Genomic DNA, 22,552 nt, shown 5'->3' with positions numbered 1-22,552 from the left:
ATGTTTGGGATTCAAGATACGTTAGGAAGAGGACCAGCTCTGAAAGAGAAAGCCCTAGGCGCGGAGATGGATTCGGTCCGGTCCTGGGTTCGAAACGTCGGAGTGGTGGATGCAAACGTTGCAGCACAAAGGTAAATAAATTTATACCCATTCTTTCTTCCCCTCATTTCCTTCTCTTCTTCCCTATCCTCTTCTTTCCTCTTTTCTTCTCTCTTCTTTCACATTTTCAGCTCTTCTCTCTCATCTCTCTCTTCTCTTTCTTTCATCATTCGCTTTCTCATCTCTTCTTTCTTTTTTCTTCTGTCTTCTCTTCTCTTCTCTTTCCCTCTTGTTTTCCTTCTCTCACTCTCCGTCTCTATTCTCTGTCATTCTTATTTTCTCTCATCTCTCTATCCCTCTCATCTCTCTCCCCCCTCATGGTTCTGCTCTGCCCATCTGTCACCTTCTTTTCTGAACGCTGTAGCTTTATCTAGAGACCTCTCCATTCCTACTTTTCCTCTGTCAAAGGGCTCTCTGTCATTTGAAAATAAGGGAACCGAGGCTCCGAGCTGCCGCGGTAATTTTGTCATCCTCCCTGCCCCTCCTCAAGATCTCCTGAACGAGAAGCTCATCCGTGTTTCAAAGCCCAACCCGGCGTTCCCAGACCAGCGCCTCCAGCGCCTCCAGAGCCCCCGTCTCGAGGCCCGAGTCCCCGAGGCCCGCGAGCTCAGCTGTCACTGTTCCCGGAGCCCGAGGGTGTGCCCGAGGCGGAGGCAGCGAGGGAGACCCCAGTTAGCGAGCAGCTGTCACCCGGCGCCACCACCTGAGAGGACAAGGAGAGGTTTCGCCCTAAACTCGGGAGTTAGCCCCCCACCCCCACCCTGCCATTTGGGCCGATCGCCCCCATCCCCCAGCCCAGCCTGGCTGCGGGGCTGGCGGCGGAATGTCCAGCTGGGAGAGGCAGCTCCGCTCAGGGAGAGAACCAGCGAGCCAGCCCCGAGAAACTGCGGGGAGCCGAGCCGCAGGAGTCTGGAAAGTCACGGGAAGGAAAGAGAAGGAAAAGGAAAGGAAAGAAAGAAAGGGAAGGGAAGAGAAGGAAAGGAGAGGGAAAGGAAGCAAAAGAAAGACCCAAGGAAAGGAAAGGAAGAAAGAAACAAAGGGAAAAAGAAGAGGAAAATGCAGAGACAGAAGAGAAGAACAAGGGGAAAATGAAGGAAGAGAACTAGGCAGAAGGAAAAGTTGGAAAGAAAGAAGGGAAAGTCAGAAAAAAAGAAGAGAAAAGAAGGAAAAGAATGGAAGAAAAGAAAAAGGTGAAAGGGAAAAAGAGGAAAAGGCACAAAGAAAATAGAGAAGGAAGAACAATAAAGGAGAAAAAAAGACTTGAAGGAAGAAGGAAGAAAGTAGAGGAGAAAGAAAAAGAAGGAAGAACAGAACACAGGAAAGGAGAACAGAGAGAAGCCTTAACACCCAAAGTCAGTTTGCTTCGTGAACGAGATCTGCAAACTTCTCTTTCTCTTGTTTTTAGAGGTCCCTAGAGTTGACATTGAGGCAAGAGAAATGCCATATTCGGGTCCCCAGTCTCCTTAAATGCCCTTTTAAAAAGTAGGCCGCCTGTTGGATTTCTTTCGCCTTGAACCAGTGGCGGTTTCTTGTCAGTTCCCCCCTCCTTTTTTTTTTTTTTTTTGGTTGCTGCTTGCCCTTCCTCACCCTCAACAGCTGCTCCAGAGGTCCAAGGCGCTGCTTCCCTAGGTCCAGGGCAATCCACCTTCTCCTTTTCATAGCCCACATCCAAACCCCTTCCTTCCTAGAGAAGCTGCCTGAATCGTCGTTGTGCCCGGCTGGATCGAACCTGCTCCCTGGACCTGGAGTCCAGTGTCTCACTCTTGCCTAACCGAATTCCTGGTCTGATCCAGATAGGAGGTCAGCTGAGGCCCAGGCCAACCAACCTGATTTCTCAGGGCCAGCCAGCTGAGTCTCGGAGGCCAACACGATTCTCTTCGCAGCCCGCCTCGGGAGCAGCCCAGCCGAGACAGCTTTTCTCAGCTCCATGGAAGAGACGCTTATACTTTTCCTGGGAGGTTTGGGGACAACTCCCTCTTCTTCACCCCCTCAAGCTAAACAGCTCTCCAAGCTCATTCCTGTCGTAGGAAACTTTAGGCCCCCCAGAACTGGGGCGGAGGCAGATGAAACTTCACAGAGAAGATACCGCCGGGATTGCTCATAGGCTCTCCGCAGAAGATGAGGATCCCACTGTTTCCTACAGTGATATTGTAGAGAAACTGAGTCTCTCCCTCCAACCTCTGCCCCTCCTGACCAGTTTTCTTAAGAGTGAAAGCGCCTTGCGGTCTCGGCAGTGAGGTACTGAGCGCTCTTGGGGACCCTTGCCCAGAGCTGCTTCGCGGTTTAAGCGAACCCCCAAGGCTCGGGAGGCCTGGGATCTCCCAAACTAGAACTGAACCAGGTCTTCGGGAAAACTGAACAGGCGACTTCTCAAGGCAGCAAGAACAGGCGTGCAAGCTCATCCATCCATCCATCCATCCATCCATCCATCAGTCCGTCCGTCCGCCCATCCGTCCGTCCGTCCATCCTCCCCCCCTCCCCCGTGGCCTCATTTTTTTCCCTTGGGGGAAAATGCCCAAGTATCAGTCTGTCTCTTCGCCTGGGGTTGGGGAGGGGGAGGGAGTGGTGGCGGTGATGGTGGGAAGATATTCTTCCTCACTGGAGAGCTTTTCATCTTTTAATAAAACTTTGGATTCTCCAGCCCCGCTACCCCTGGGGTTGTTCCCTCGAAGTCACTCACTCCCTTTTCTCTCTCCGGGACTCCACCTGGGCCGGAAGAACTCTACGATCGAAGGAGAGTTAGACGAAATCAGGGTCCCAGATGAGTCGGATTTTCCTGGAGAAGAAAAGCCGGGGGGTGGGTAAGGCCTTGAGCTGGGCCTGGGTAAAATGGGACTTGGTACCTCGTTTTTGGCCGTCCCAGCTCTGTTCTTGGACTCTGTCTATTCCCAGGGCTGCTATTTCAGGAGTCAGTTTTGGTTCTTTCCCCAGTTTAGGAATCTTCCCTGGAAGACGGGGGAGGGGGGGTAGCGAGCTAGTAAGACGCAAACAGAAGGTTACCAGCTCTAGAAAGGAGAAAGAGGGGGAAAAACCACCCTCAAACTAGGATGACGAGTTGGCTCTTTGTACGCAAACAAGTTGCTTCTAACAACAAAATATTAATAATCAGGGTTATTAACCCCACCCAGCACCAATCCCTTTCTCTGCTCCTTCCCAGGCCACCCAACCCAGGTATTGGGGCAGGAAAAGGCTCGGAGAAAGGCGGGAAATGGGGAGATGCTCAGAAAAGCAAACAGAAGGGGGGGGTCTGTCAGGGTCCTGTGTTCTCAGACCCCAAGGGCAGAAAGCGACTAGGCAGGAAGAGCTGTCCTCTGCAGCAGGAATCCAGGCGCCGTGGTAGGGGCATCTACAGCCCATTTGATTCGGTTCAAAAACTACAACCAAGGGGCTCAGGCCCGGACCACATCTAAGAGACTGTTGAACTTGGTGCTCTCCCTGCCCTCATAAAAGTAGCCTCCAATGAAACTGGGTGTCTTTTTGTACCTTCCATTGGACCCTGGGGCAGCACCTCCTGTAAAATGCCGGTCAGGTTCCAACTTTTAAGACTAGATAACCAACGTGCGGAGTTTTATTATAGAAGGTCGAGTTTTTAATGGGGCTGGGGTGGGGGCTTGTCAGTGCCTTCGAGAGACTTTAGGGGCCTGGTTTCTGGAGAAGGCAGGGCCGTGTCCCTCGGTTTCTCAGAAGAGACGTATTTGATTAAAGTGTAACAGCAGCGTTTCTGGGGCCCTCAGTTTCCCCACCCCCCTCTCTTCTGTTCTTCCGCAGCGGGGTAGCCCTGTCCCGGGCTCATTTTGAGAAACAGCCTCCTTCCAATTTGCGAAAATCCAATTTCTTCCACTTCGTCTTGGCCCTCTATGATCGGCAGGGTCAGCCGGTGGAGATCGAAAGGACCGCCTTCGTGGACTTCGTGGAGAACGACAAAGTAAGACGAGGGGGAAGGGAGGCTGGGTCAGAGTTTTTTTCCGCCCATCACCAGTGGGGACCCCCCCCCCCCACTTGCACTCACAGCACTTAATAACTCCCTTCTGCAAAGTAGCAGAGAGTCTTTCCATCTGTCACTGCGCCGCCCTGGACAGCTAGGCTCACCGGGATGATAAATGGGAGAATCGAGTCTAGGACCCAGGAAAGAACCCCTTATTTCCCCCGGCCCTGTCGCCTCTTCCCCTTTTTTTCCTCTCCTGCTTTAGCCCCCGAACTTGTACTCCTCAGATGTGGAGCTGACCCTCGGCCTCATCCGGGACCTTTCCTGACTCCCCCTAATTAGCCGCTCCGGTCAATTGCATTTTCAAGCAATTTCCAGAAAGAAAGGCCGGTTTAAAAAAAAAGAAAGAAAGAAAGAAGGAAAGAAAGAAGGGGAAGAAGAAAAATACTTCCCCCTCCCCACGCTGCACTGTTTTTTTTTTTTTTGACTGGGCCTCTGCCCAAATAGTCCGTCACCTTGCTTGCAGAGAATTCTGCAGGGAACCCCGAGCAAGGAAAAGCAATCCCCCCGTTTATCCGTGGAGCCCAGTCTCTGACGGGGTTCTGAGGGCATTTGGGGGATAGGGTGAGAAATATCTCCACACACCCCCTTGGGCTCAGGCGTGGAGTTCGAAGCAGGTGTAGACGCTTTGGACTCGCTTTGCTTGAGCCTAGAGGAGGGAAGAGTGTAAGCAAAGGGGCTTGGAGGGACCAAGGCAGTCCAAAGCGCAGTCTTTTTCTTGAGATCCATTCCACCAGGGCCTTACTTTTTTAACGCCCCTCACTTTGGGCCGAAGACACGGGAGAGGCTGTCACAAGCACACAGGCACGCATACTCATATATTTTTAGTAAAAAGAACAAAGTATGTTTCTGGGGAAGGATGCTGTGCCTCCAAACGTTCCTGACTTTGGAGGCTTCACAAATAGAGGAGATGTTTGAGTTTGCGAGAACCGGGCGGCGAGGGCGGCGGCGGTGGGCCCGCATGGCAAAAGTATTTGGAACTTTTCTGACATCCTGGGATCGAGGCAGTTTAATGTTCGAGCTTGCCTGTGAAGGGCGGGACACGAGGAAGGACACGCAGACAGCAAGACAGAATTTTTTGTTTTTAAATCCCCTCTCTTCCTAGGAACAAGGCAATGAGAAGACCAATAATGGCACCCACTACAAGTTGCAGCTCCTCTATAGCAACGGTGAGGCCCTCTCCAGTGCGGAAAAGGGAAGGGATTGGGGGGGGGGGCATTGCGGTTTTCAAACGAAAGGGATTTGAACTCGCAGCTCTGTGTCCTGATGGGGACCTGCTCTTGGGTCACTTCCAGTGCAGGAACTAAGGAGGCATCAGAAGCTGAGCAGCCTGGGGAGGAAGCTGTGGCAGAGGGAGGCTGATGTGGTAGGGAAACTGAGTCCAGCCTGGGCTCTCAGAGGTGCGCAGCATTAGTCTGCGTCCAGGTGCAAGGAGAAAAAGCAGAAAACTGAGGCTGCACCGAGCTCCTCTTTTTTTTTTTTTTTTGGTGGGGGAGGGAGTGGACAAGTTAGTAACTTTTAGTTCTCCCACCCACCAGAGTCTCTCACACCCTCTTTTTCTGAAGTGCAAGATCAAAGCTTTTATCTATTTATTTGTTGGGGGAGGTGGAGGGTTATCTCTTCACTGAGTAGGGGTGCCTGGGAGAAGTTCTCTCTCTCCGGTGGCGGTGGCGGGGCGCAGTGAGTGACTTCTCTGCCTTCTGTATTCACCTTCCTAGGGGTCAGGACCGAACAGGACCTGTTTGTCCGGCTCATCGACTCCGTCACGAAGCAGGTGAGCTGAGCCGGTCGACTTCGGGTCTCTTTTCCTGCCCCTTCATTGCCTTCTCTCCCCTATACCCATTCTCTGTCTTCTCACTGCTGAGGCTTTCCGTCATTTTCCTCCCGCCGCTCGTCTTTTCCTGTCTCATTGCCCCCCTAGGCTTCCTCCAAACTCAGTAGCGGCAAAGTCTAAGTCTTGGGTTCCTCGTCGTCTGAGAGGTGCCAGTGAGAGAGAGAAGAGAGTAGGGAGGACCCCACTTTCTAATTAACCAACTAGCCCCGGATGACAATCTTAAAGGGAAGGACATACCTGAAACGATTTGGGGGAAGGGGATTCAGCAAAAAAAAAAAATCCCCCCCCAGATATATTAATATTTGGCAGAATGGTGGCTGTTTTTTTTTTACCTCCCCCCCGCCAAGTTTTCCTAACAACTGTCTCAATTGTCCATTTCTGAGAAAGATTTAGTTTGTGTTTGATTTTTAAATCGTCTTTCCTCTTTTCCTCCTCCATTCTCTTGTCCTGGCAGCCCATAGCTTATGAGGGACAGAACAAGAATCCAGAGATGTGCCGAGTTCTACTCACACACGAAGTCATGTGCAGGTAAGCTGAAGTTGCTGGGAGGTTGCTGAATGATTCTCTGGAGGGAGAGACAGGGAGACACTTGGAAACCCTTCTCTCACCTCGCGCCCGAGAGCGGGAAAGACAAACTGACCGAAAGATCAGAGACAGAGATGCTCCCATCTCTGGCTCCTGCCTCTCCCTTCCCATCCCCACTAGTGCATTTCTAGGACAGATGTTCCAAGGTCTGGAAAGGGCAAATAGATGGTGAGCAGGCTTTACTCCTGCCGACTTTCCGGGGGGGGGGGGGTATCCTTTTTCCCAGAGTAGACAAAGTACCCTTCTCCACAAATTTCCTAGGACCTCACCAGGAATCTTGGAAAGCTAAGGAGAAACAACCAGTTCCCTAAATATATGATCTCTACCGGGCGGGGTGGGTTTAGACAGTTTCCATGGTCTAGATGAGAAAACATTGGAGCGCAAGGCAAGGGGGAAGAAGACTTGATGGGGTGATCAGTTTTAGAAAGTCTTCCAGGATAGGGGCAGGGGAGCCCCTAACCGTAGCATCCCCGACCAGCATGGGGACTGCTGGCCTGTTTTCTCCCTTGCTGCAGAGGCCACCCCGCGGATTGAGGTTGGGTTTACCGGATTCTAACACTTGTCGAATACTGACTGGGTCTAGCCTCAGTGAAACGGACCGGGGTCTTCCTAATCCATCTCTGCACGCAGCTCAAGTCTCGCCTTGGGCTGGGCGAGATTGTATGTGAGGTGCACTTGGCTCAGACAGATAAAAGAGGCTTTCGGGGAGGCAGCGGTTTGTGTCTAAGTTCATTTCCGCGCGGAAATGTATCGCCTTTGATTTCACCTCGAAGGGAAATCGCTTAGGTCCTCCTGCGGCTGGCCAGCGCCACCGACCTCCAGCCGAGCGAGCCTAGATCAGCTCCTTTTCTAGTGAAAGGTCTTGCGGGCCTGGGTTCTGCCGGGGTGAGGAAGATTAGGGAAATCTCTATTTGCAGTCGGGGAAAGCTAACCATTGGCTTCTGACTGACACACTCGTCCAGGTGCGGGATATTCCGCTCTACCTCTGCCTCCCCTTCGCTTTAAGAGTTTAATGAGATCAAATCTCCTCGTTTCCAGTATTTTTAGGGGGTTCAGGAAGGGGGACAGTGTTAGTTATTTCCTTGGCTGGAAGGTGGGTTTAGAAGTCTCACAATGAAGAAAAAAAAGTATATTGAAGAGAATTTTTTTTTTTTTTTTGCGGGGGTGGGGGGTGGGGGTGGGGTCAGACTCCGCATTCTGTCTTAGACGTCTCCTCCCGGTTACACGTCTCTCTTTGGGTTCTAACGACTCCACCCGCTTGAAGAGAAGGCATCATTTCCCTCCTCCAGATTGGGAGAAAGACATCAACCTCTCCTCCCTCCTTATCTCCCCCCCACCCCCGAAGCTGGAGGATTTTTTTTTTTTTTTTGCTTCTTCTGTAAGGAAAGATCCCTAAATTAATTTCTGGCTGCTTTGCTGGCAGCTCTGGCTGCCCCTACCCCTTTCCCCAGCGTGGTCCGAAAGAAACCATAACAATCAGTCGTGTTTGCTTTTTGGGTCTGCCCAAATATTATCCAAACAAAACTCGCCCAATCTAAAGTGCAGTTTAGCCACCGGGCCTCCGTGGAGGACCGGAGGCAGGTCCTTTCCCGTGCGGCCCTGAGGCTGGCTGACAGCCGGAGGCAGCCAAACCGGCCCCCACCTCCCTTTCGGGGCATTCATTTCTCTGAGCCCCCGCAGCCCGCCGCAGCCGCCGGCCCGGTCTCTGCCGGAGTGATTAACCCGGGAAGAAAAATACAATCCCGAGATGTACTTTCTGTGTGATACCTAGATTAAAGAGACAGAGCACAGGGGCTCCGAGTGGCTAATCAAAGGACAAGGGTTGGGCTTCCTTTGCTCCCTCCCCTCCCGCTGCCCCTTTGTTTGGAGACACCCTCCCAGAGAAGGAATTGCCCATTGTCTGGCGAATCACACCTAGCAATTTGAATGAGCCAGACCCACCCCACCCAGCTGCAAGACCCGCCTGACAGCGGTATTTGTATTTTTTTTTAAAAGCCCAATCCAAGCCTCCTTATTTTATGCTGTTTAAATACGAGGCGGCAGGCATCAATTTTTTAAAAGCCTCTAGTTTCGTCTGCATTAGCAACAGAATATAAAAATTTAATGCGCTGGAACTTCTCGGTAGTTTTGAGAACAGTGGAGGAGCTCGGCTATTGTTCCCCCCCCCCCCCCCCCGCCCCCCTTGCTGTGTGTAAAGCAGATCTCTCTCTTTCTCACCCCCCCCTTCAGTGGACTTGGGTTCCTTCCTGTCTCAGTTCTCACACCTATTATTAGCTCCCAGTAACTTTGGTCAAGTGCCCTCAAATCTCCGAACAAGAATTTATCAACTACTTCCTATGTGCTAGGCTAAGGGGACATAGTAGCAGTTAGCCCTGGGTTCCAATCCGGTATCATGAGCACACTAGTTGTGTGACACTGCCCAGGTCCCATACTCTTTCTCAGTATCCTCAGGAAGCCCTGTAAGACTGTGTTAGGGACAGCAGATCAGCATCCTGGAGGGAGCTTTCCTGCTAGGGATCCCTGCCCCCTTCACGAAAAAATTAGTAGTGTGGCACCTTTCTATTCACCTGCAAAAGACCACTCCCCCCCCAAAAAGTAAAAAAACAATGCTAGGAACTAGGGATATAAAGTTTTGTGTTTTTTTTTTTAAAGTTCTAAAACAGTTTTTTCAGTCAAGCCGCTTACATTCTAATGGAGGTAAGGGTGGTTGGATGGACAGGTATATAATATGTAAAAGGCTAAACAAAGGAAAGTAAATACATCTATGAAATAAGGCTAACATTCGCCTAGGTGATAGGATTGTGGTGAAGAATCAAATGCCTCCATGTGAGAAAGTTCTTTGTGCCACTAAAAGTGTTAAAAATGTAACTCATTCTCCTGTTATTATGCTGTATCTCAAGTAGGCCTCTTTTTAGCCCCCCTTCCTATTAGAGCAGTTTGACTCCAGGGGGGATGAAAGTTCTCCCTGTCTCCAGCTTTTGCAATACAGATACCTCAGTCTCTACTACATGGGAGGGAGGATTCAAAGGCCCAGCTCCCTAGTAGTTAGAAAACATAATTAGTTCCATTTGCATTGAGTCCTTGACATAACTGGACACACTCCCCCATCTCCCCATGTTTCTTGGTGACTGAATTCTGACTAGTCTCCAGTGGAAAAGACGGCATGTGTATGTGTGTATATATATGTGTGTGTGTATATATATAGATATATATATATCTATATATAGATATATATATATCTATATATATATATCTATATATATAGATATATATATATAGATATATATATATATCTTTAAGGGAGAGAGCAGCAAAGTTTGAAAAAATGATTTCCCCAGGAATCACTTTACCCCCACTCTTCTTAACTGCACCCCCCCCAACTCTTCCTCATTTTGCCAATTATTAGCCAGGAGAACTCTCCTCTGTTCTGTTGCTGCCAGCCGCCCCTGCGCCCTCAATGCTCAGAGGGTTAAAAGATATTATAATTTGAACAGAAGTAGTCTCGAGGCCTACAGCTGGCTAATAACAGAGTTGTATTGAGGGCTCGAAAGCCCCACAGCTGTGACTTTTCGCCACAAGGCTCAGGCTAGACAGGAGCCTAATCAGATGGGCCAGCCGGCCAGTGGGGCCAGTGTCTTTATCGGCCAGATGGTGTGAATTTAGACACTTTTGTTATGCAATCACAGGGAGGAGTTGAAGAGGAGAGAAGAAAACAAAGACCGCCATGCTGGGCGCTTATTTGAGTTTGAAATTAGAGACAGATTTTGGAAAGTTGAGGGTAGAATTTGAAAAGCAGGGTTTTTTTGGTTTTGTTTTGTTTTTTGAGGGGCACTGGTTGGTCTTGTGCAGAAGCTTGACTGACTGGACACCCTGTTTGTAGGACTGCCTCCTCTCCCATAATAGTGGTAACAACAAAAACAACAGCAATAATAATAGGAAAGTGTCCTGCAAATCTTAAAGCACTGTAGAAATGTGGTCCTATCAATGAGGTCACACATTGGAGTTTAACAATGATGATGGTGATAAGATCAAACGGCTGTAAATTCCCTCTCCTCCAGTCCTTTGTATTTATTATCTATATTTTCTATATACAAATGTTTAATATAGTTACATAATAAAGACATATTGAAGAGATAATGACGTAGAACATTGAAGACATATTATCTCCTTTGATTGACTATAAGCTCCTTGAGGGCAGGGACATTTCATTTTATATATTGAGCACCTGCCACAGTACCTGACCCACTACGAGCACTAAATAAATGCTTGTTGATCGATTTATTGGCTCTGATTCAACTTTTGGTTCTGCACTTCCTACCCAAATGACTGGATCTCTCTGGATCTAAGTTTGCTCATCTCTAAAAAGGGAGTGTTTAAGACTTTGTTGTTGTTCAGTTGTTTTCAGCCACGTCTGACTCATCATGACCCTTTTGGGGATTTCCTCGGCAAAGATACTGGAGTGGTTTGCCATTTCCTTCTTCGGTTCATTTTACAGATGAGGAAACTGAGGCAAACAGGGTTAAATGACTTCCCCAGGTCACACAGCTAGTAAGTCTGAGGCTAAATTTGAACTCAAGAAGATGAGTCTGACTCCAGGCCTGGCACATGCCACCTAGCTGTCCTTGGGTTTAGACTAGATGGGGAATTTTTCAATTTTGGGGGGAGTCATGAGGTACCTAGGTGGCTAAGTAGGGCCTGGGGTCAGTGTTGTTGTGAGATAATGTTTGCAAAGTGCTTAGCACAGTCCCTGGCATGGAGTAGATGCTACCTAAATGCTTATTCCGTTGCATTCATGGTCTCCTTGGTAGCCTGGGAAGCCTACTGATTCCTCTTCAAAATAGTGTTTTTAGATATATAAAATAAAGTACATAGGATTTCAAAGATTTAGCGAAAATTAAAATGTAATTCCCCCCCATCCACATTCACTGGCCTCTTGAAATCTATGCACAAACCTCCAGCTTCAGAACCCATAGACTAGACGAGATTCCTTTCAACTATGTTTATGGTCTTCTGTGTTCAGAGAGGGGAAATCCCCTGCCCACAGGAATGCAGCTAGAAGGTGGCATAGTAGGAATGGGCATCCGGGTCTCCTGGCACTCAAGTTCAGAGCTGTTTGTGCCAGGTTGAGCAGAATGAGAGTCCCCCGGGTATCTCTCCAACTGGATTACAACTTCTTCTCCTCTCTTCCCATACGTCCATCAAAAACTCTTCTTAGATGGGGTAAGGATGAAAGAGGTCCTGGGAGTGAAAGTCCTAACGAGACTGAAGTAAATAGAGGACTGTGGGAATGAGCAAAACCACCAGGCCCAATGGAGAAACCACTTTCATTTTATTTCTGGGGAAAATGCCGATGCTCTGGTTTTTCTTTGCTAGGCATAAACACATAAACACTGTTTTAACCAGGCCAAGGACTAGTTTCTCAGTCTTTTCTGCCGTTTCATCCTTTTGAGCTAGCTCTGTCAGAAAATCAATCCCAAGGAGGTGATCCAAGCTGAACTTGGACTCAGACCTGGTCATCCTCAGCCTCAACTGACATATCCAGTGAAGGGGAGGATCATGGGAATTATCTGGGTCTCAGAGGTCCCAGATCTCAGAGCCTAAAATCACAGGTCCTGATTGGAGGTGGAAAGAACACTTCCTCTGTAGACTAAGGGACTGGATTCAAATCCTTCCTGCCATTTACTACCAGTATGACCTTGGGCCTTTCCTGGCCCTCTGTTTTCTCCCCGGCAAAGTGAGGGCACTGGGCTGGATGAGCTCTGTTTTCTCTTCCAGTTTCAGATCTGTGATTCTATGACCAATAACAAGTCAGATGGGCAGCTAGAACTCAGGGCCTGCAGTTAGGAAGACCTGAGTTCAAATCTAGTCTCAGATGCTTACAAGCCATGTGACACCGGGCAACTTACTTCATGTCTGACAGTTTCCTCAACTTTAAATCAGGAATAAGAGTAGTATCTACCCTCCCAGGGATGTTGTGAGGCTCAAATGAGATATTTGTGAAGTGCCTTGAACACAGTAGGCACTTAATAAATGCTTATTCCTTTCCCCTTCCAGCACTAAATCTGTGATCTATAACTTCTGCTTTAAAGGCCATGATCAACCAACAAGCATTTATTAACATTCTTGCAAACCCCAATATTATGTTCTAGGTGTGGGAGATAAAAACAACAATGATTCCTGCCCTATAGGAACTTACATTCTATGGGGGAGGGGTATATGTACATACAGGAGAATATATAAAATACATCTGTGGTAATTTGGGAGGTAGAGACACATACCTGGTGGGAGATGGGGTGGAGGGGAAGAATCGTTGTTCAATCTAGTCTGAACCTTTGTGACCCCATTTGGAATTTCTTGGCAAAGATATTGGAGTGGTTTGTCATTTCCTCTTCCAGCTTATTTTTACAGATGAGGAAACTGAGGCAAACAGGGTTAAGTGACTTGTCCAGGGTCACACAGCTAATAAGAGGCCAAATTTGAACTCAGGTCTTCCTGACACTCTATCCACTGGTCCTCTTAGAAGCTGGGGCAGAATTAGGAAAGGCTTAACATAGGAGGCATCCAAGGATTTGAAGAGGCAGGGGTGAACAGGCCTGGATTTTCTTTTCTTTTTTCTTTTTTTTAAAAATTTTTAATTAATTTATTTTGAGTTATCAACAATAACTTCCATAAACTTTTGAGTTTTAAATTTTTCTCCCCCTCCCTCCCCTGGATTTTATTTTCAAAACAAATCAGGATTAAGTCTAGCTGGTGGAGGAGGCATTTGGTTACCTTTTGAAAAATTAATAATAACAATTCATATTCAGGCAGTGCTTTAAGGTTTCTAAATCCCTTCTCTGGCAACAACACTATGAGATGAGGATGGGGGAGGGAAAGCAAAAGACTATAATTCCCATTTCACAGAGTAGGAAACAGAGGTTCAGAGAAGTAATCCTATTTTTTCATGAGGACATTTGAGTATTCCAGGGAATTTCTTTCACGATCGTCCTTTAATTCAATATCAGTTCAATAAACATTCATTATTCACTTACTATGTGCCAGGCACTGTGAGAGGTTCTGGGTATATAAAGACCAAACTAAAATGGTTTTAGAAATTCAGTTTGTTATATTTAAAATCTGGTAGGGTCCTAGTACAAAGACCCCACCCTTTTATAGTTGAATTTTATTTACTTCCCCCAAGTTAATCCCCCACAATTATACTGCTCTGGCACCAGACTTACATTTTTATCTGCTTTTCTTCTCCTCCTGAGGAAATCCCCATGGAAAGGCAACTGAATTCAGCTGAGGAATTTTGCAAACTCACTCGTCTTCTTCAGAATTGTTCCTGATAAAGCTTAGCAGATGGGCCCATTCTGACATTGCTCTCTGTGTGTGTTTTCTTTCTAAAATCCCATGCAGCTAGCTCAGCAGTCATGCCCACACTAGGGTCAGTTGACATGTTGATGATGTCAGCTGAGATAATGCAGGTGGTTAGTCCTGAGGTCCTAGGGAATGGAGGCCTCAGAGCTGCATGATTTGAGTCCCGAGTTTTTTTGAGCAATGCCAAGACATTATGAGGATATAAACAATATTACAGCAATGGGAGAAATAAGAGAATGAGCGAGAGAGAGAGGGAGAGAGAGAGAGAGAGAGAGAGAGACAGACAGACAGACAGACAGACAGACAAACTGCTGACCAGAATTTTTATTAGTGTTAATCTTGGGTTGGATTGAAAATTTAAAAATAAAACCTAATGTAATTTCAAAGGCAATAGGCAAAATATCTTTTAAAAAAATACTAGTGGTTAAATTTGGCTTTTCAGAAGAGTTTTCTCTTCTATTTTCAGCTGATTTGGTGAAAGTTCTCAAGAGCCCATTTAATGAAAGTTCATAGCATCTGTCAGTTTGTACAGCCCCAGAAGGCAGGGCCTTGTCTTATTTCTCATGATGTCCCCACTAAGTCCTTGCACGGGGCCTTGCACATGCAGAATAGACAACACATATTTGTTGAACTGAGTTGACTTGACTTTCTCTGGTATATTTCACAATCAGGGCACCTTACAATTATGGTTCCTCATTCATTCAATCTACGTATCCCGGTATGGAGGAGTAGATGTTTTTGATTCACATCTACAAGGTAGTCAATGGAAGACTGGGGGGTTGGGAGGTGGGGTGGAATATAGACAGATGATAGAGAATTGCACTGAAAATCAGTATCAATTGGGGATCAGGCTGCGGGGCTGCCACTGCCATATGTACCATGGAAGAGGTTGGGTGTCTCAGGAACAAAGCACCTCTCTCTGCACCTCATTATCTTGCTCTGTAAAATAAAGATGATCATGCTTAGAATTACTGGATCATAGACGCATAGTTGGAAGGAACTAAGGTGCCGTCCAGTCCAAAGCTATTATTTTACAAATGGGGAAGCTCTGGCCTTGAGAAGTTAAGGTGCATGGTCAGGAAGGACTTCACCCAAACCCTTCTGGATTCACGTCCATCCCTTTTCCTACATGGCCTCTCACAATCACTGGCGAATTGATGGTACCAATTTTTTCCTTGTCCAGTACGGACAACAGTTTTTTCTATTTCAACCATTTTAGAATTATATCCCTGGCCAAATCTGAGCAGTTCCCCAATATGGTAAAAGCACCAGGGCCAGAGTGAATGTGGGCTGTACACTGTGTGGTTGAAAATAGCCAGGAGAGATTCAGAAGTCCCAAGTTTCTTTAAGCAAGAGACAGACATCATGGTGGGGTATGTCTCCATGTCCACAACTCTTACCACAGGGCCTGGAATATTCCTAAATACTTGAGGAATTGGGTCTCCAATTTATCTCCCACATCTAGTTTCCTTTGAATATTTGGCTAAAGTTTCCAGGTGTCACTTGAACTGGTATATTTTGTTCTCCTGAGGTCCAGTCCAATACAATCTGATCTAATTTATTAATTCAACAAATATTTATTGCATTCCTATTATGTACAAAGCACCATAATAAGCATTAGGGATACCAAACAACTGAAAAAAAAAACAATTATAGTTCTACTTGGGGAGAGGTGATGAATTGGATGAATGAAAAAAAAAATTAAGCACTTCCTGTGTTCCAAGCACCCCAAGCTAAGAGGTATGACTTGTAGACATATAAGTGGATATATAATACTTTGAGGATGATGGAGAGGGTACTAAGTGGGTCAGGAAACTCCTTTCAGGTTAGCAGATGGCACTGGAGTTGAGCCTTGAAAGAAGCTAAGGATTCTAAGAGGGTGAGGTGTGCTGAATTTCTGGAATGGAGATCTGGAGGTAGCCATTTGCAAAGGCTTATGGGTGGGAATGCCAAGTTCAGGGCAAAACAAACAGGCTGGTTTGGTTGGGACGTAGTGTTCAAGGAGGGGAAGAATTGGAATGAGTCTAGAAAGGTTCTTCAGTCAGTTTTTCCTAATTTTCGTACTATCTCTGGGTCCCAACTCCTTCCTCATCTCGAATACTTGAACGAACTAAATGCCCTGGCTTAAGAGACCTCTGAGTTTCTTTCTACATTTGTGAATAAGGCTTTACACTCATACTTTCAGCTCTATATTATTTTCTTTGTGAACTAACCATAACAAAGTCTGACCCTGCACCAACAATGTCTTGTAGAGAGTGGACGCTTGATAAAAATGTTTGTTAAATTGAGGAGGAAATGAACTTTGACGTCCAGCATATTTCTGTCCACACCCTGCCACAGCCAAGGTGGCCTGGGCTCCCTTCCTGCAAATTGCTTTTGTTTGTTTGTTTATTTGTTTGTTGTATTAACCTAAACTAACTCCAGTTAGAAAGGGGCTGTCTGTCACTCTGGAAATGTGTATAAAGCATTCTAAAGCTAAACTGATTTGGATTATCCATACCACTGGCACCCTCTGTTAGCACTGATCCTTCCTTCCTCCCCCCTTCCTTCCTTCCTTCCTTCCTTCCTTCCTTCCTTCCTTCCTTCCTGTCTTCCTCTCTCTTCCTCTCTCTGTCCTTCCTTTCCTCCTTTCTAGTATCTACTATGTGCCCAGTTTTGTAGGAGGCTCTGTGGGAGTAAATACAGAATTATAACGCCATCCTCCCCTTCTAGGAGTTCCCAGTCTCCTTATAAAGCCCCAGATTCAGAGAACGTCAGAGCCAGAGGCTCCGGTTCAGTACCAGAAGAGACAAATGCAGGCAAGGGGAGCGAGTGACTCGCCCACTGTCACTTAGGCTTATGCCGGAGTCAGGACTAGACCCCCGGGCTCTTGCCTCCCAAGAGGGGTGCATCCCTCTTGGCTCTGCCCCGGAGGCCCCGGGACTGTTGGTTATCTAATCAGGATGGGGGTGAGTGGGAGGGCGTCTAGGGGACCGCTCTGGGGAGGCCGGCCCGCATTGTGTGGACTTGAACCACTTTTGTTTCCTCCCCCTCACTCCCTGCAGCCGGTGCTGTGAGAAGAAGAGCTGCGGGAACCGCAATGAGACGCCCTCAGACCCGGTCATCATCGACAGGTAGGGAAGGTGTCTCTCCCGTGGGTTTCCCCGCTCTTCGTGAAGTTCAAGGTTGGCTCTCTATCCCCTGACACTGCGTCGTTGGGTCGGTGCCGAGAGGCCTGCAGGGGCCTGAAAAAGTGGGCGGCGGCTGCCGTCATCCCGGCTGGACGGTCCTTGGCTCCCCGTCCCTGCGTGCCCATTTCAGTGCCGGTGACATGGGTGGAGAGTCAATGGCGGACATCGCTCCCAACTTACGGGGCCTGGATCCAGCCGCCTCCTAGAAGGGGTACACCTTCAGGGGTTAGCTGTTGCCTTCCTCAGTGAGTTTGAGGGTTGTGGTTGGGCTCTGAGAGGATCCAGGCCAAACTGATTTTGAGGTTTGGGGGGAGGGGAACAGACTCCTTTCTCCATGGAATCTGGTCTTCTGTTTTCTCTTGGGATGCAGAGCTGAGCGAAGGCTGCTTTCTGTGCTGTGTTCTAATGGGGAAAGATTCTGTCTGGCCAAGGCTTGGAGGACAACTTGCCATCTTTTGTAACATGGGAAATAGAGCTAAGGAAACCAGCAAAGACAAACAAAATCATCCTTCTGAGACTGTAAAAGCCTGAGGAAAACCCATTTCCTGTGCCCCATCGCCCAGTCCTTTTTCATTCTTTAGATCAGAAATTCTCAGCCTTTGCAAGACATAGGACCCCTCAACAAAACTCCCCCACATTTCACATGAGAGTTGTGTTACTGTTAGCATATTGATTGAGTTGATAAAAAGGAAATATGAATTCAGTAACACCTAGGAATGAATTTGTATTTTAAGCACTACGTGAGAGGCAGCTTGGTATAATAGAGAGCTAGACTGGGAAACAGGAAGACCTGGGTTCAAGTCCTGCCTCTGAAATATACTAGCTGTGTGCCCCTGGGCAAATCACTTAGCTTCTCATTGCCACAAAAGCAACTCTCTAAGACTAAAAGTTGCAGAACAAACCAGTTTCCTAAACCAGTGAAATCTCAGATCCAGTCCCCATCCCTCTTAAACACAGCAGCTCTATATACTTTTAGAAAACAGTCACACATAATATTCTAATACTAATACTGAAAGTTATAGCAGAGTTACTGATTTGCATCTGTGGAGGGAGTTTCCTACATAAGGACTTCCCCGTATCAGTGCAAACAAGTCAGCCTTACCACAGTAATGAATGAGACACATGCAGTCTAGAGAAGGTTGGTTGGCTAATTGAATATGGCCTTGCTTCATTTTCATGAAATGTACCCCTTGCAGTAAATCCAGGCTTTGTCGGGTCCAAGGGTTGAGTTTCACTGCTGTCAGCTGTTAACCTCAATCCTCGGCTACTGCATTTGGAGGGGTTTACCTTGAAGAGAAGGCTTTGAGAGACAGGACTGCTATTCAGAGGCATTTGAAGGCCTGTCAGTCATATGGAGGAGGGATCAGGCATGTTCAGTTTGGCCCCAGAGGGCACAGCTAGGAAACACAGAGGGGAGCTGCAAAGAGACAAGTTAGGCTCATTATCCAGAAAAAACTTTGGACCAAGTCGAGCTGTCCAAGAGCGGAAAAGGCTTCCCCGAGAGCAAGTGGAATCTGCCCTGGAGTGCTGTGAGTGGAGGCTAGATCATGGGCTGGGTGTGTTAGAGTGGGGATACCTTTTCCATATGGGTTGGACACTTGACGGCTGCCAAGGTCCCTTGCAGTTCTCTAAGATTCAGCAGTTGGGTTTCCAGTCTGGCCCAGCAGTGGAATCTTGAGATCACAGTTAGTGTGGACCTTGTTTAGACTAAAGGGAGATCACCCTTCACTCTGCTGAGTTCTGGACCTAAAATCCTAACCCTGGTTCTCTTCCCAGTTTCATTGTGGACACTACAGCATAGGAAGAGGAAGCTGGAGACAAGATTCCTGAGCCTACCTTGGCTCCTGCCTTGGTCTGGTGCCCTTAAGCAGGTCACTTGGAGGTCACTTCCTCAATTACCCTCCTTGAATCCCAGTGGGAGAGGCATGCTTGTCAGCTCTAGATACTGTCTAGACCAGGGGTGGGGAACCTTTGGCCTCAAGGCCATATGAGGCCCTCTAGGTCCTTAAGTATGGCCCTCTGACTGAATCCAAACTCCATAGAACAAATCACCTTAATAAAAGGATGTGTTCTGTAAAACTTGGACTCAGTCAAAAGGCTGCATCCAAGGACCTAGGAGGCCACATATGACCTTGAGGCCGCAGGTTTCCCCCTGGCTTGGACCTTGTCCCCAAGCAGAAGGTCAAGAGCTCTAATATTTCCCATCCTGAGTTGGAATCCTGTAGACATTGAAAGACCACCAGCCAGGCAAATTAGAAAGGGGGCTACTGCATGGACTAAGAGATGACCTCTGAGGTCCCTTCCATTCTGAGCCTCTGTGATTTGGAGATCTCAGGAACTTCCTGGAGCGAGGATCATCATAGGCCCAGAGACTCCTGGGAAAAGAGAGTGGGACAATGCAGGGTGTCTTTCTAAGATGTATGGTTATTTATAGTTTGAAGACTAGGAGATTTTGGCCTTGAAGGACCTCAGAGGGTTATTACATATTACACACGGGCAGAATCAACAAAACAAATTCTTCTATTGGCCATGTCCAGAAAGCTATGTTTTTATCTTCTCTTTGAGTCTACTCCATCTCTGTCAGAAAGTGGAAGGCCTATTTCTTCCCTCATTTTATTTAACATATTTTTATGGATTCTTTTTTTTTTTCTTAACAGTGGAATCATTTTCCAGTACATCTGTCTCCCTGCTCCCTCCATGAAACTTTCCTTATAACCTGAAGCCAACAACCAATGCAGAGACCAAATCTGACAGTTTAGACAACTTTCCTCACTAGGTTTCAGAATGCTGTGTCTCTCTGCCTAGGGGAGAGAGATATGTTTCGTCATCTCTTCCGCACTGAGATTGGTCCTTACAATTAATCAGGGTTGTTTTTGTGTACATCATTACGACCATCATGTTTATTGTTCCACAGGTTCTGATGATTTCACTCTGCATTGGTTTGTCAAGCCCACCCAGATTATTCCTTATACTCATTATTTTTTCTTAAAAATACCTATTATCACTCTTTTGTTTTTACATCACCTACATTTCTCAATATACTGCACCCACCCAACCCCTACCACCTTCTGCTTGTAGAGAGCTATTCTTTATTGGATAGAGACTGGGGTAGGGTGGACCTGTGATTTCTTTGACATACCCAGATGAGGAAACTTTCTTTACCAATAACATATTATCTGAAATTTATAGTCTTTAGAAAGTAACTCAGAGTTCTTGGAAATGAAATAACATGGCTAGGCATGTATTAGATATAGAACTTGAAACCAGGTCTTTGAGGCTGGTTATCTATTCACTAGGCCATGCTGTCTCTCATCACTTATAATAAGGAATATAGAAAGAATATAAACAGTTCAGGAAAAAAAACCTAACCAACAGATCCCAAAATTCTGACATTATATATACCATTCCATGCCCATAGTTCCCCAGCTCTGCAAAAAGTTAGGGAGGTGCCTTCCCATCTCTCTTCTTTGGGGCCAAGCTTGGTTATTATAATTTCATGGAGGTTTCCATTGCTTTGTTGTGGTAGTTCTTTCCACTTGTATTATAGTCATTGTATATATTGTTTTCCTACTTATATTTACTTTACTTTGCATCAGTTCGTAGAAATCTTCTTATACTTCTCTGCATTCATCATTTCTTAGGGATCAGTCCTATTCCATTACATTCATGTAGCATAATTTGTTTTTTTAAATCCAGTTTTCTTTTGTTTTCAGTTCCAAATTTTCTCCTGCCTTTTTATCCTCCCCCACTCATTGAGAAGGGAAGAAAAATAAAACCCATTACAAATATGTACAGACATGCAACACAAATTTCTTCACTAGCCATATTCCAAGAAAAAAAAGAAAGAAAATAGGAGAAAATGTGCTTCAATCTGCTTTCTGAGTTCATTAGTTCTCTGTCTGAAGGTAGATAGCATGTTTCATTGTGAGTCATTTGGAGTTATGGTTGGTTATTGTGTTGGTCAGAGCAGCTAACTCTTTCTTTACAATACTGCTGAGTGTATGAATTGTTCTTCTGATTCTTCTCACTTCATTTTGTGTAGCATAATTTCAATTAAATAAAATTTCAATTTAAGCAACATAAATATCATCATACCCCAATTCAAATGTACCTACTTTGTTTCTAGGTTTGTTTTTTTTTTGCTGTCCCCCAAATATTGCTGTAAATGTTTTTGTGTCCATGGAACTCTCCTTTCTGGCTTTGATTTCTCTGAGGACTGTGCCTGATGGTATAGTCCTTGGGTTAAATGGTATGGATAGTTCATTGACTTCTCAAAGACTTCTAAATTATTCCATGAACTGGTTGGGCAAGTTTATAGCTCCACCAACAGGGTATTAGTGTGCCTGCTTTTCCACAGTCCCTCCATCATTGACTGGTTCTGTCTTTGTTTATCTCTGACATGTTGATAGAACCCCCTCCCTTTAAAGAGGAAGAAACTGAATCTAGAAGAGCCTTATCAACTCAGTCAAGGTTAGAAAATTTGTTAGTAGATGAACCAGTACTGGACCCCAGACCTCTTCACCTCTAAACTGGTGCTTTTCTCATTTCACTTCCCTGCCTTTCTTAGCATTTTCCTTATCTCAAACAGAAAGCAAATGTTAGTGAGACCTGGAATGAGATGTCTGTCTACTTTCTCCCTTCTTCTTAGGATGGACAGAGGGCAGTTTCCTAAAAATTGGGCTGCATTCACTGGCATAATGAGGACACTGGATTTCAAGACAGGGATAGGGGCTCAGATACCATATCCATACTTGTGGATATTGGACAGGTCACATAACATCTTTATGCCTCAGTTTCCCCCTTGATAAAATGGAGGGAGGTTGGGCTAGATGACCCACAAGGTCTTTTCTAGTTCTGTACATCATATATAGGGGCAGCCTAGGTGTAGTTCTGTAGCTCTGGTCATCACTGCTTTGTGAGAACTGGAAATCTTAGTCTCCCTCTGAGCTATTTATCTGGTCCCTTTCACCAGCTTGTCTTTCCAAAAGGCACTCCAACTTCATGCCCGTTTCTCTACTAATAAACACTCTGTAAACCAGCTTCAAAAACTGCTTTCCAACCCATAAATGGTAACCAATACCATGCATCCCATATACACGCTCAGCATTTAGCTTCAGTTTTACTTTTAAACAAAATCTGTAACATACACCCTACAAATATCACTGAGTCTATGCTTTTTTTTTCTCACACCAGTGCACATGTAAGGGGCAGGAAATTATCAAACTTTACATTTCTGAGAGTGGTAGTGGATAGCCCCATTGGGTGCATGCATGGTTGGACTGGAGAGCCTATGATCCTTACAAGAAGGTAGAAGTTGTTTCTTGGTAACCTATCATGGCGTTTTATGGGACCGTGGCATTTATTTTTACTATCTCGTAGGCAGTTAAACAGCCCTGTGATGGCTCCACGTCACTTAAAATACGTGTTACTTCCGAAATGCAGCATGTCTGCCCACGGAAACATACATACCAAAGTGTATTGTAAACTGGCGAGTTTCACGTTTTAAGAGAACACGTTTTA

At 46.4% G+C, this 22,552-nt stretch overlaps 1 protein-coding gene across 1 annotated transcript; it reads left to right on the top strand.

Annotated features, from left to right (window-relative positions):
• Positions 1-16,979, top strand: LOC114026314 (transcription factor COE2). The gene is made up of 6 exons (XM_027839979.1): positions 1-131; positions 3,868-4,024; positions 5,190-5,253; positions 5,803-5,858; positions 6,373-6,446; positions 16,907-16,979. Exons 1-6 carry the CDS (start codon positions 1-3, stop codon positions 16,977-16,979), a joined length of 555 nt encoding a protein of 184 aa, XP_027695780.1.
• Positions 16,980-22,552: the final 5,573 nt, after the last annotated feature.

Source organism: Vombatus ursinus, unplaced genomic scaffold, assembly GCF_900497805.2.
Source record: "Vombatus ursinus unplaced genomic scaffold, bare-nosed wombat genome assembly UNPS02014837.1, whole genome shotgun sequence".
In the NCBI taxonomy this organism is placed as follows: domain Eukaryota; kingdom Metazoa; phylum Chordata; class Mammalia; order Diprotodontia; family Vombatidae; genus Vombatus; species Vombatus ursinus.
The sequence above is the reverse complement of the archived record's forward strand: the minus strand, read 5'-3'. Positions and strand labels throughout refer to the sequence as shown.

Coding starts and splice junctions, on each gene's coding strand:
- LOC114026314 (XM_027839979.1), top strand. CDS start 1: ATGTTTGGGATTCAAGATACGTTAGGAAGAGGACCAGCTCTGAAAGAG. Junction 4,025..5,189: donor ACTTCGTGGAGAACGACAAA/GTAAGACGAGGG, acceptor CTCTCTTCCTAG/GAACAAGGCAATGAGAAGAC. Junction 5,859..6,372: donor TCGACTCCGTCACGAAGCAG/GTGAGCTGAGCC, acceptor TTGTCCTGGCAG/CCCATAGCTTATGAGGGACA.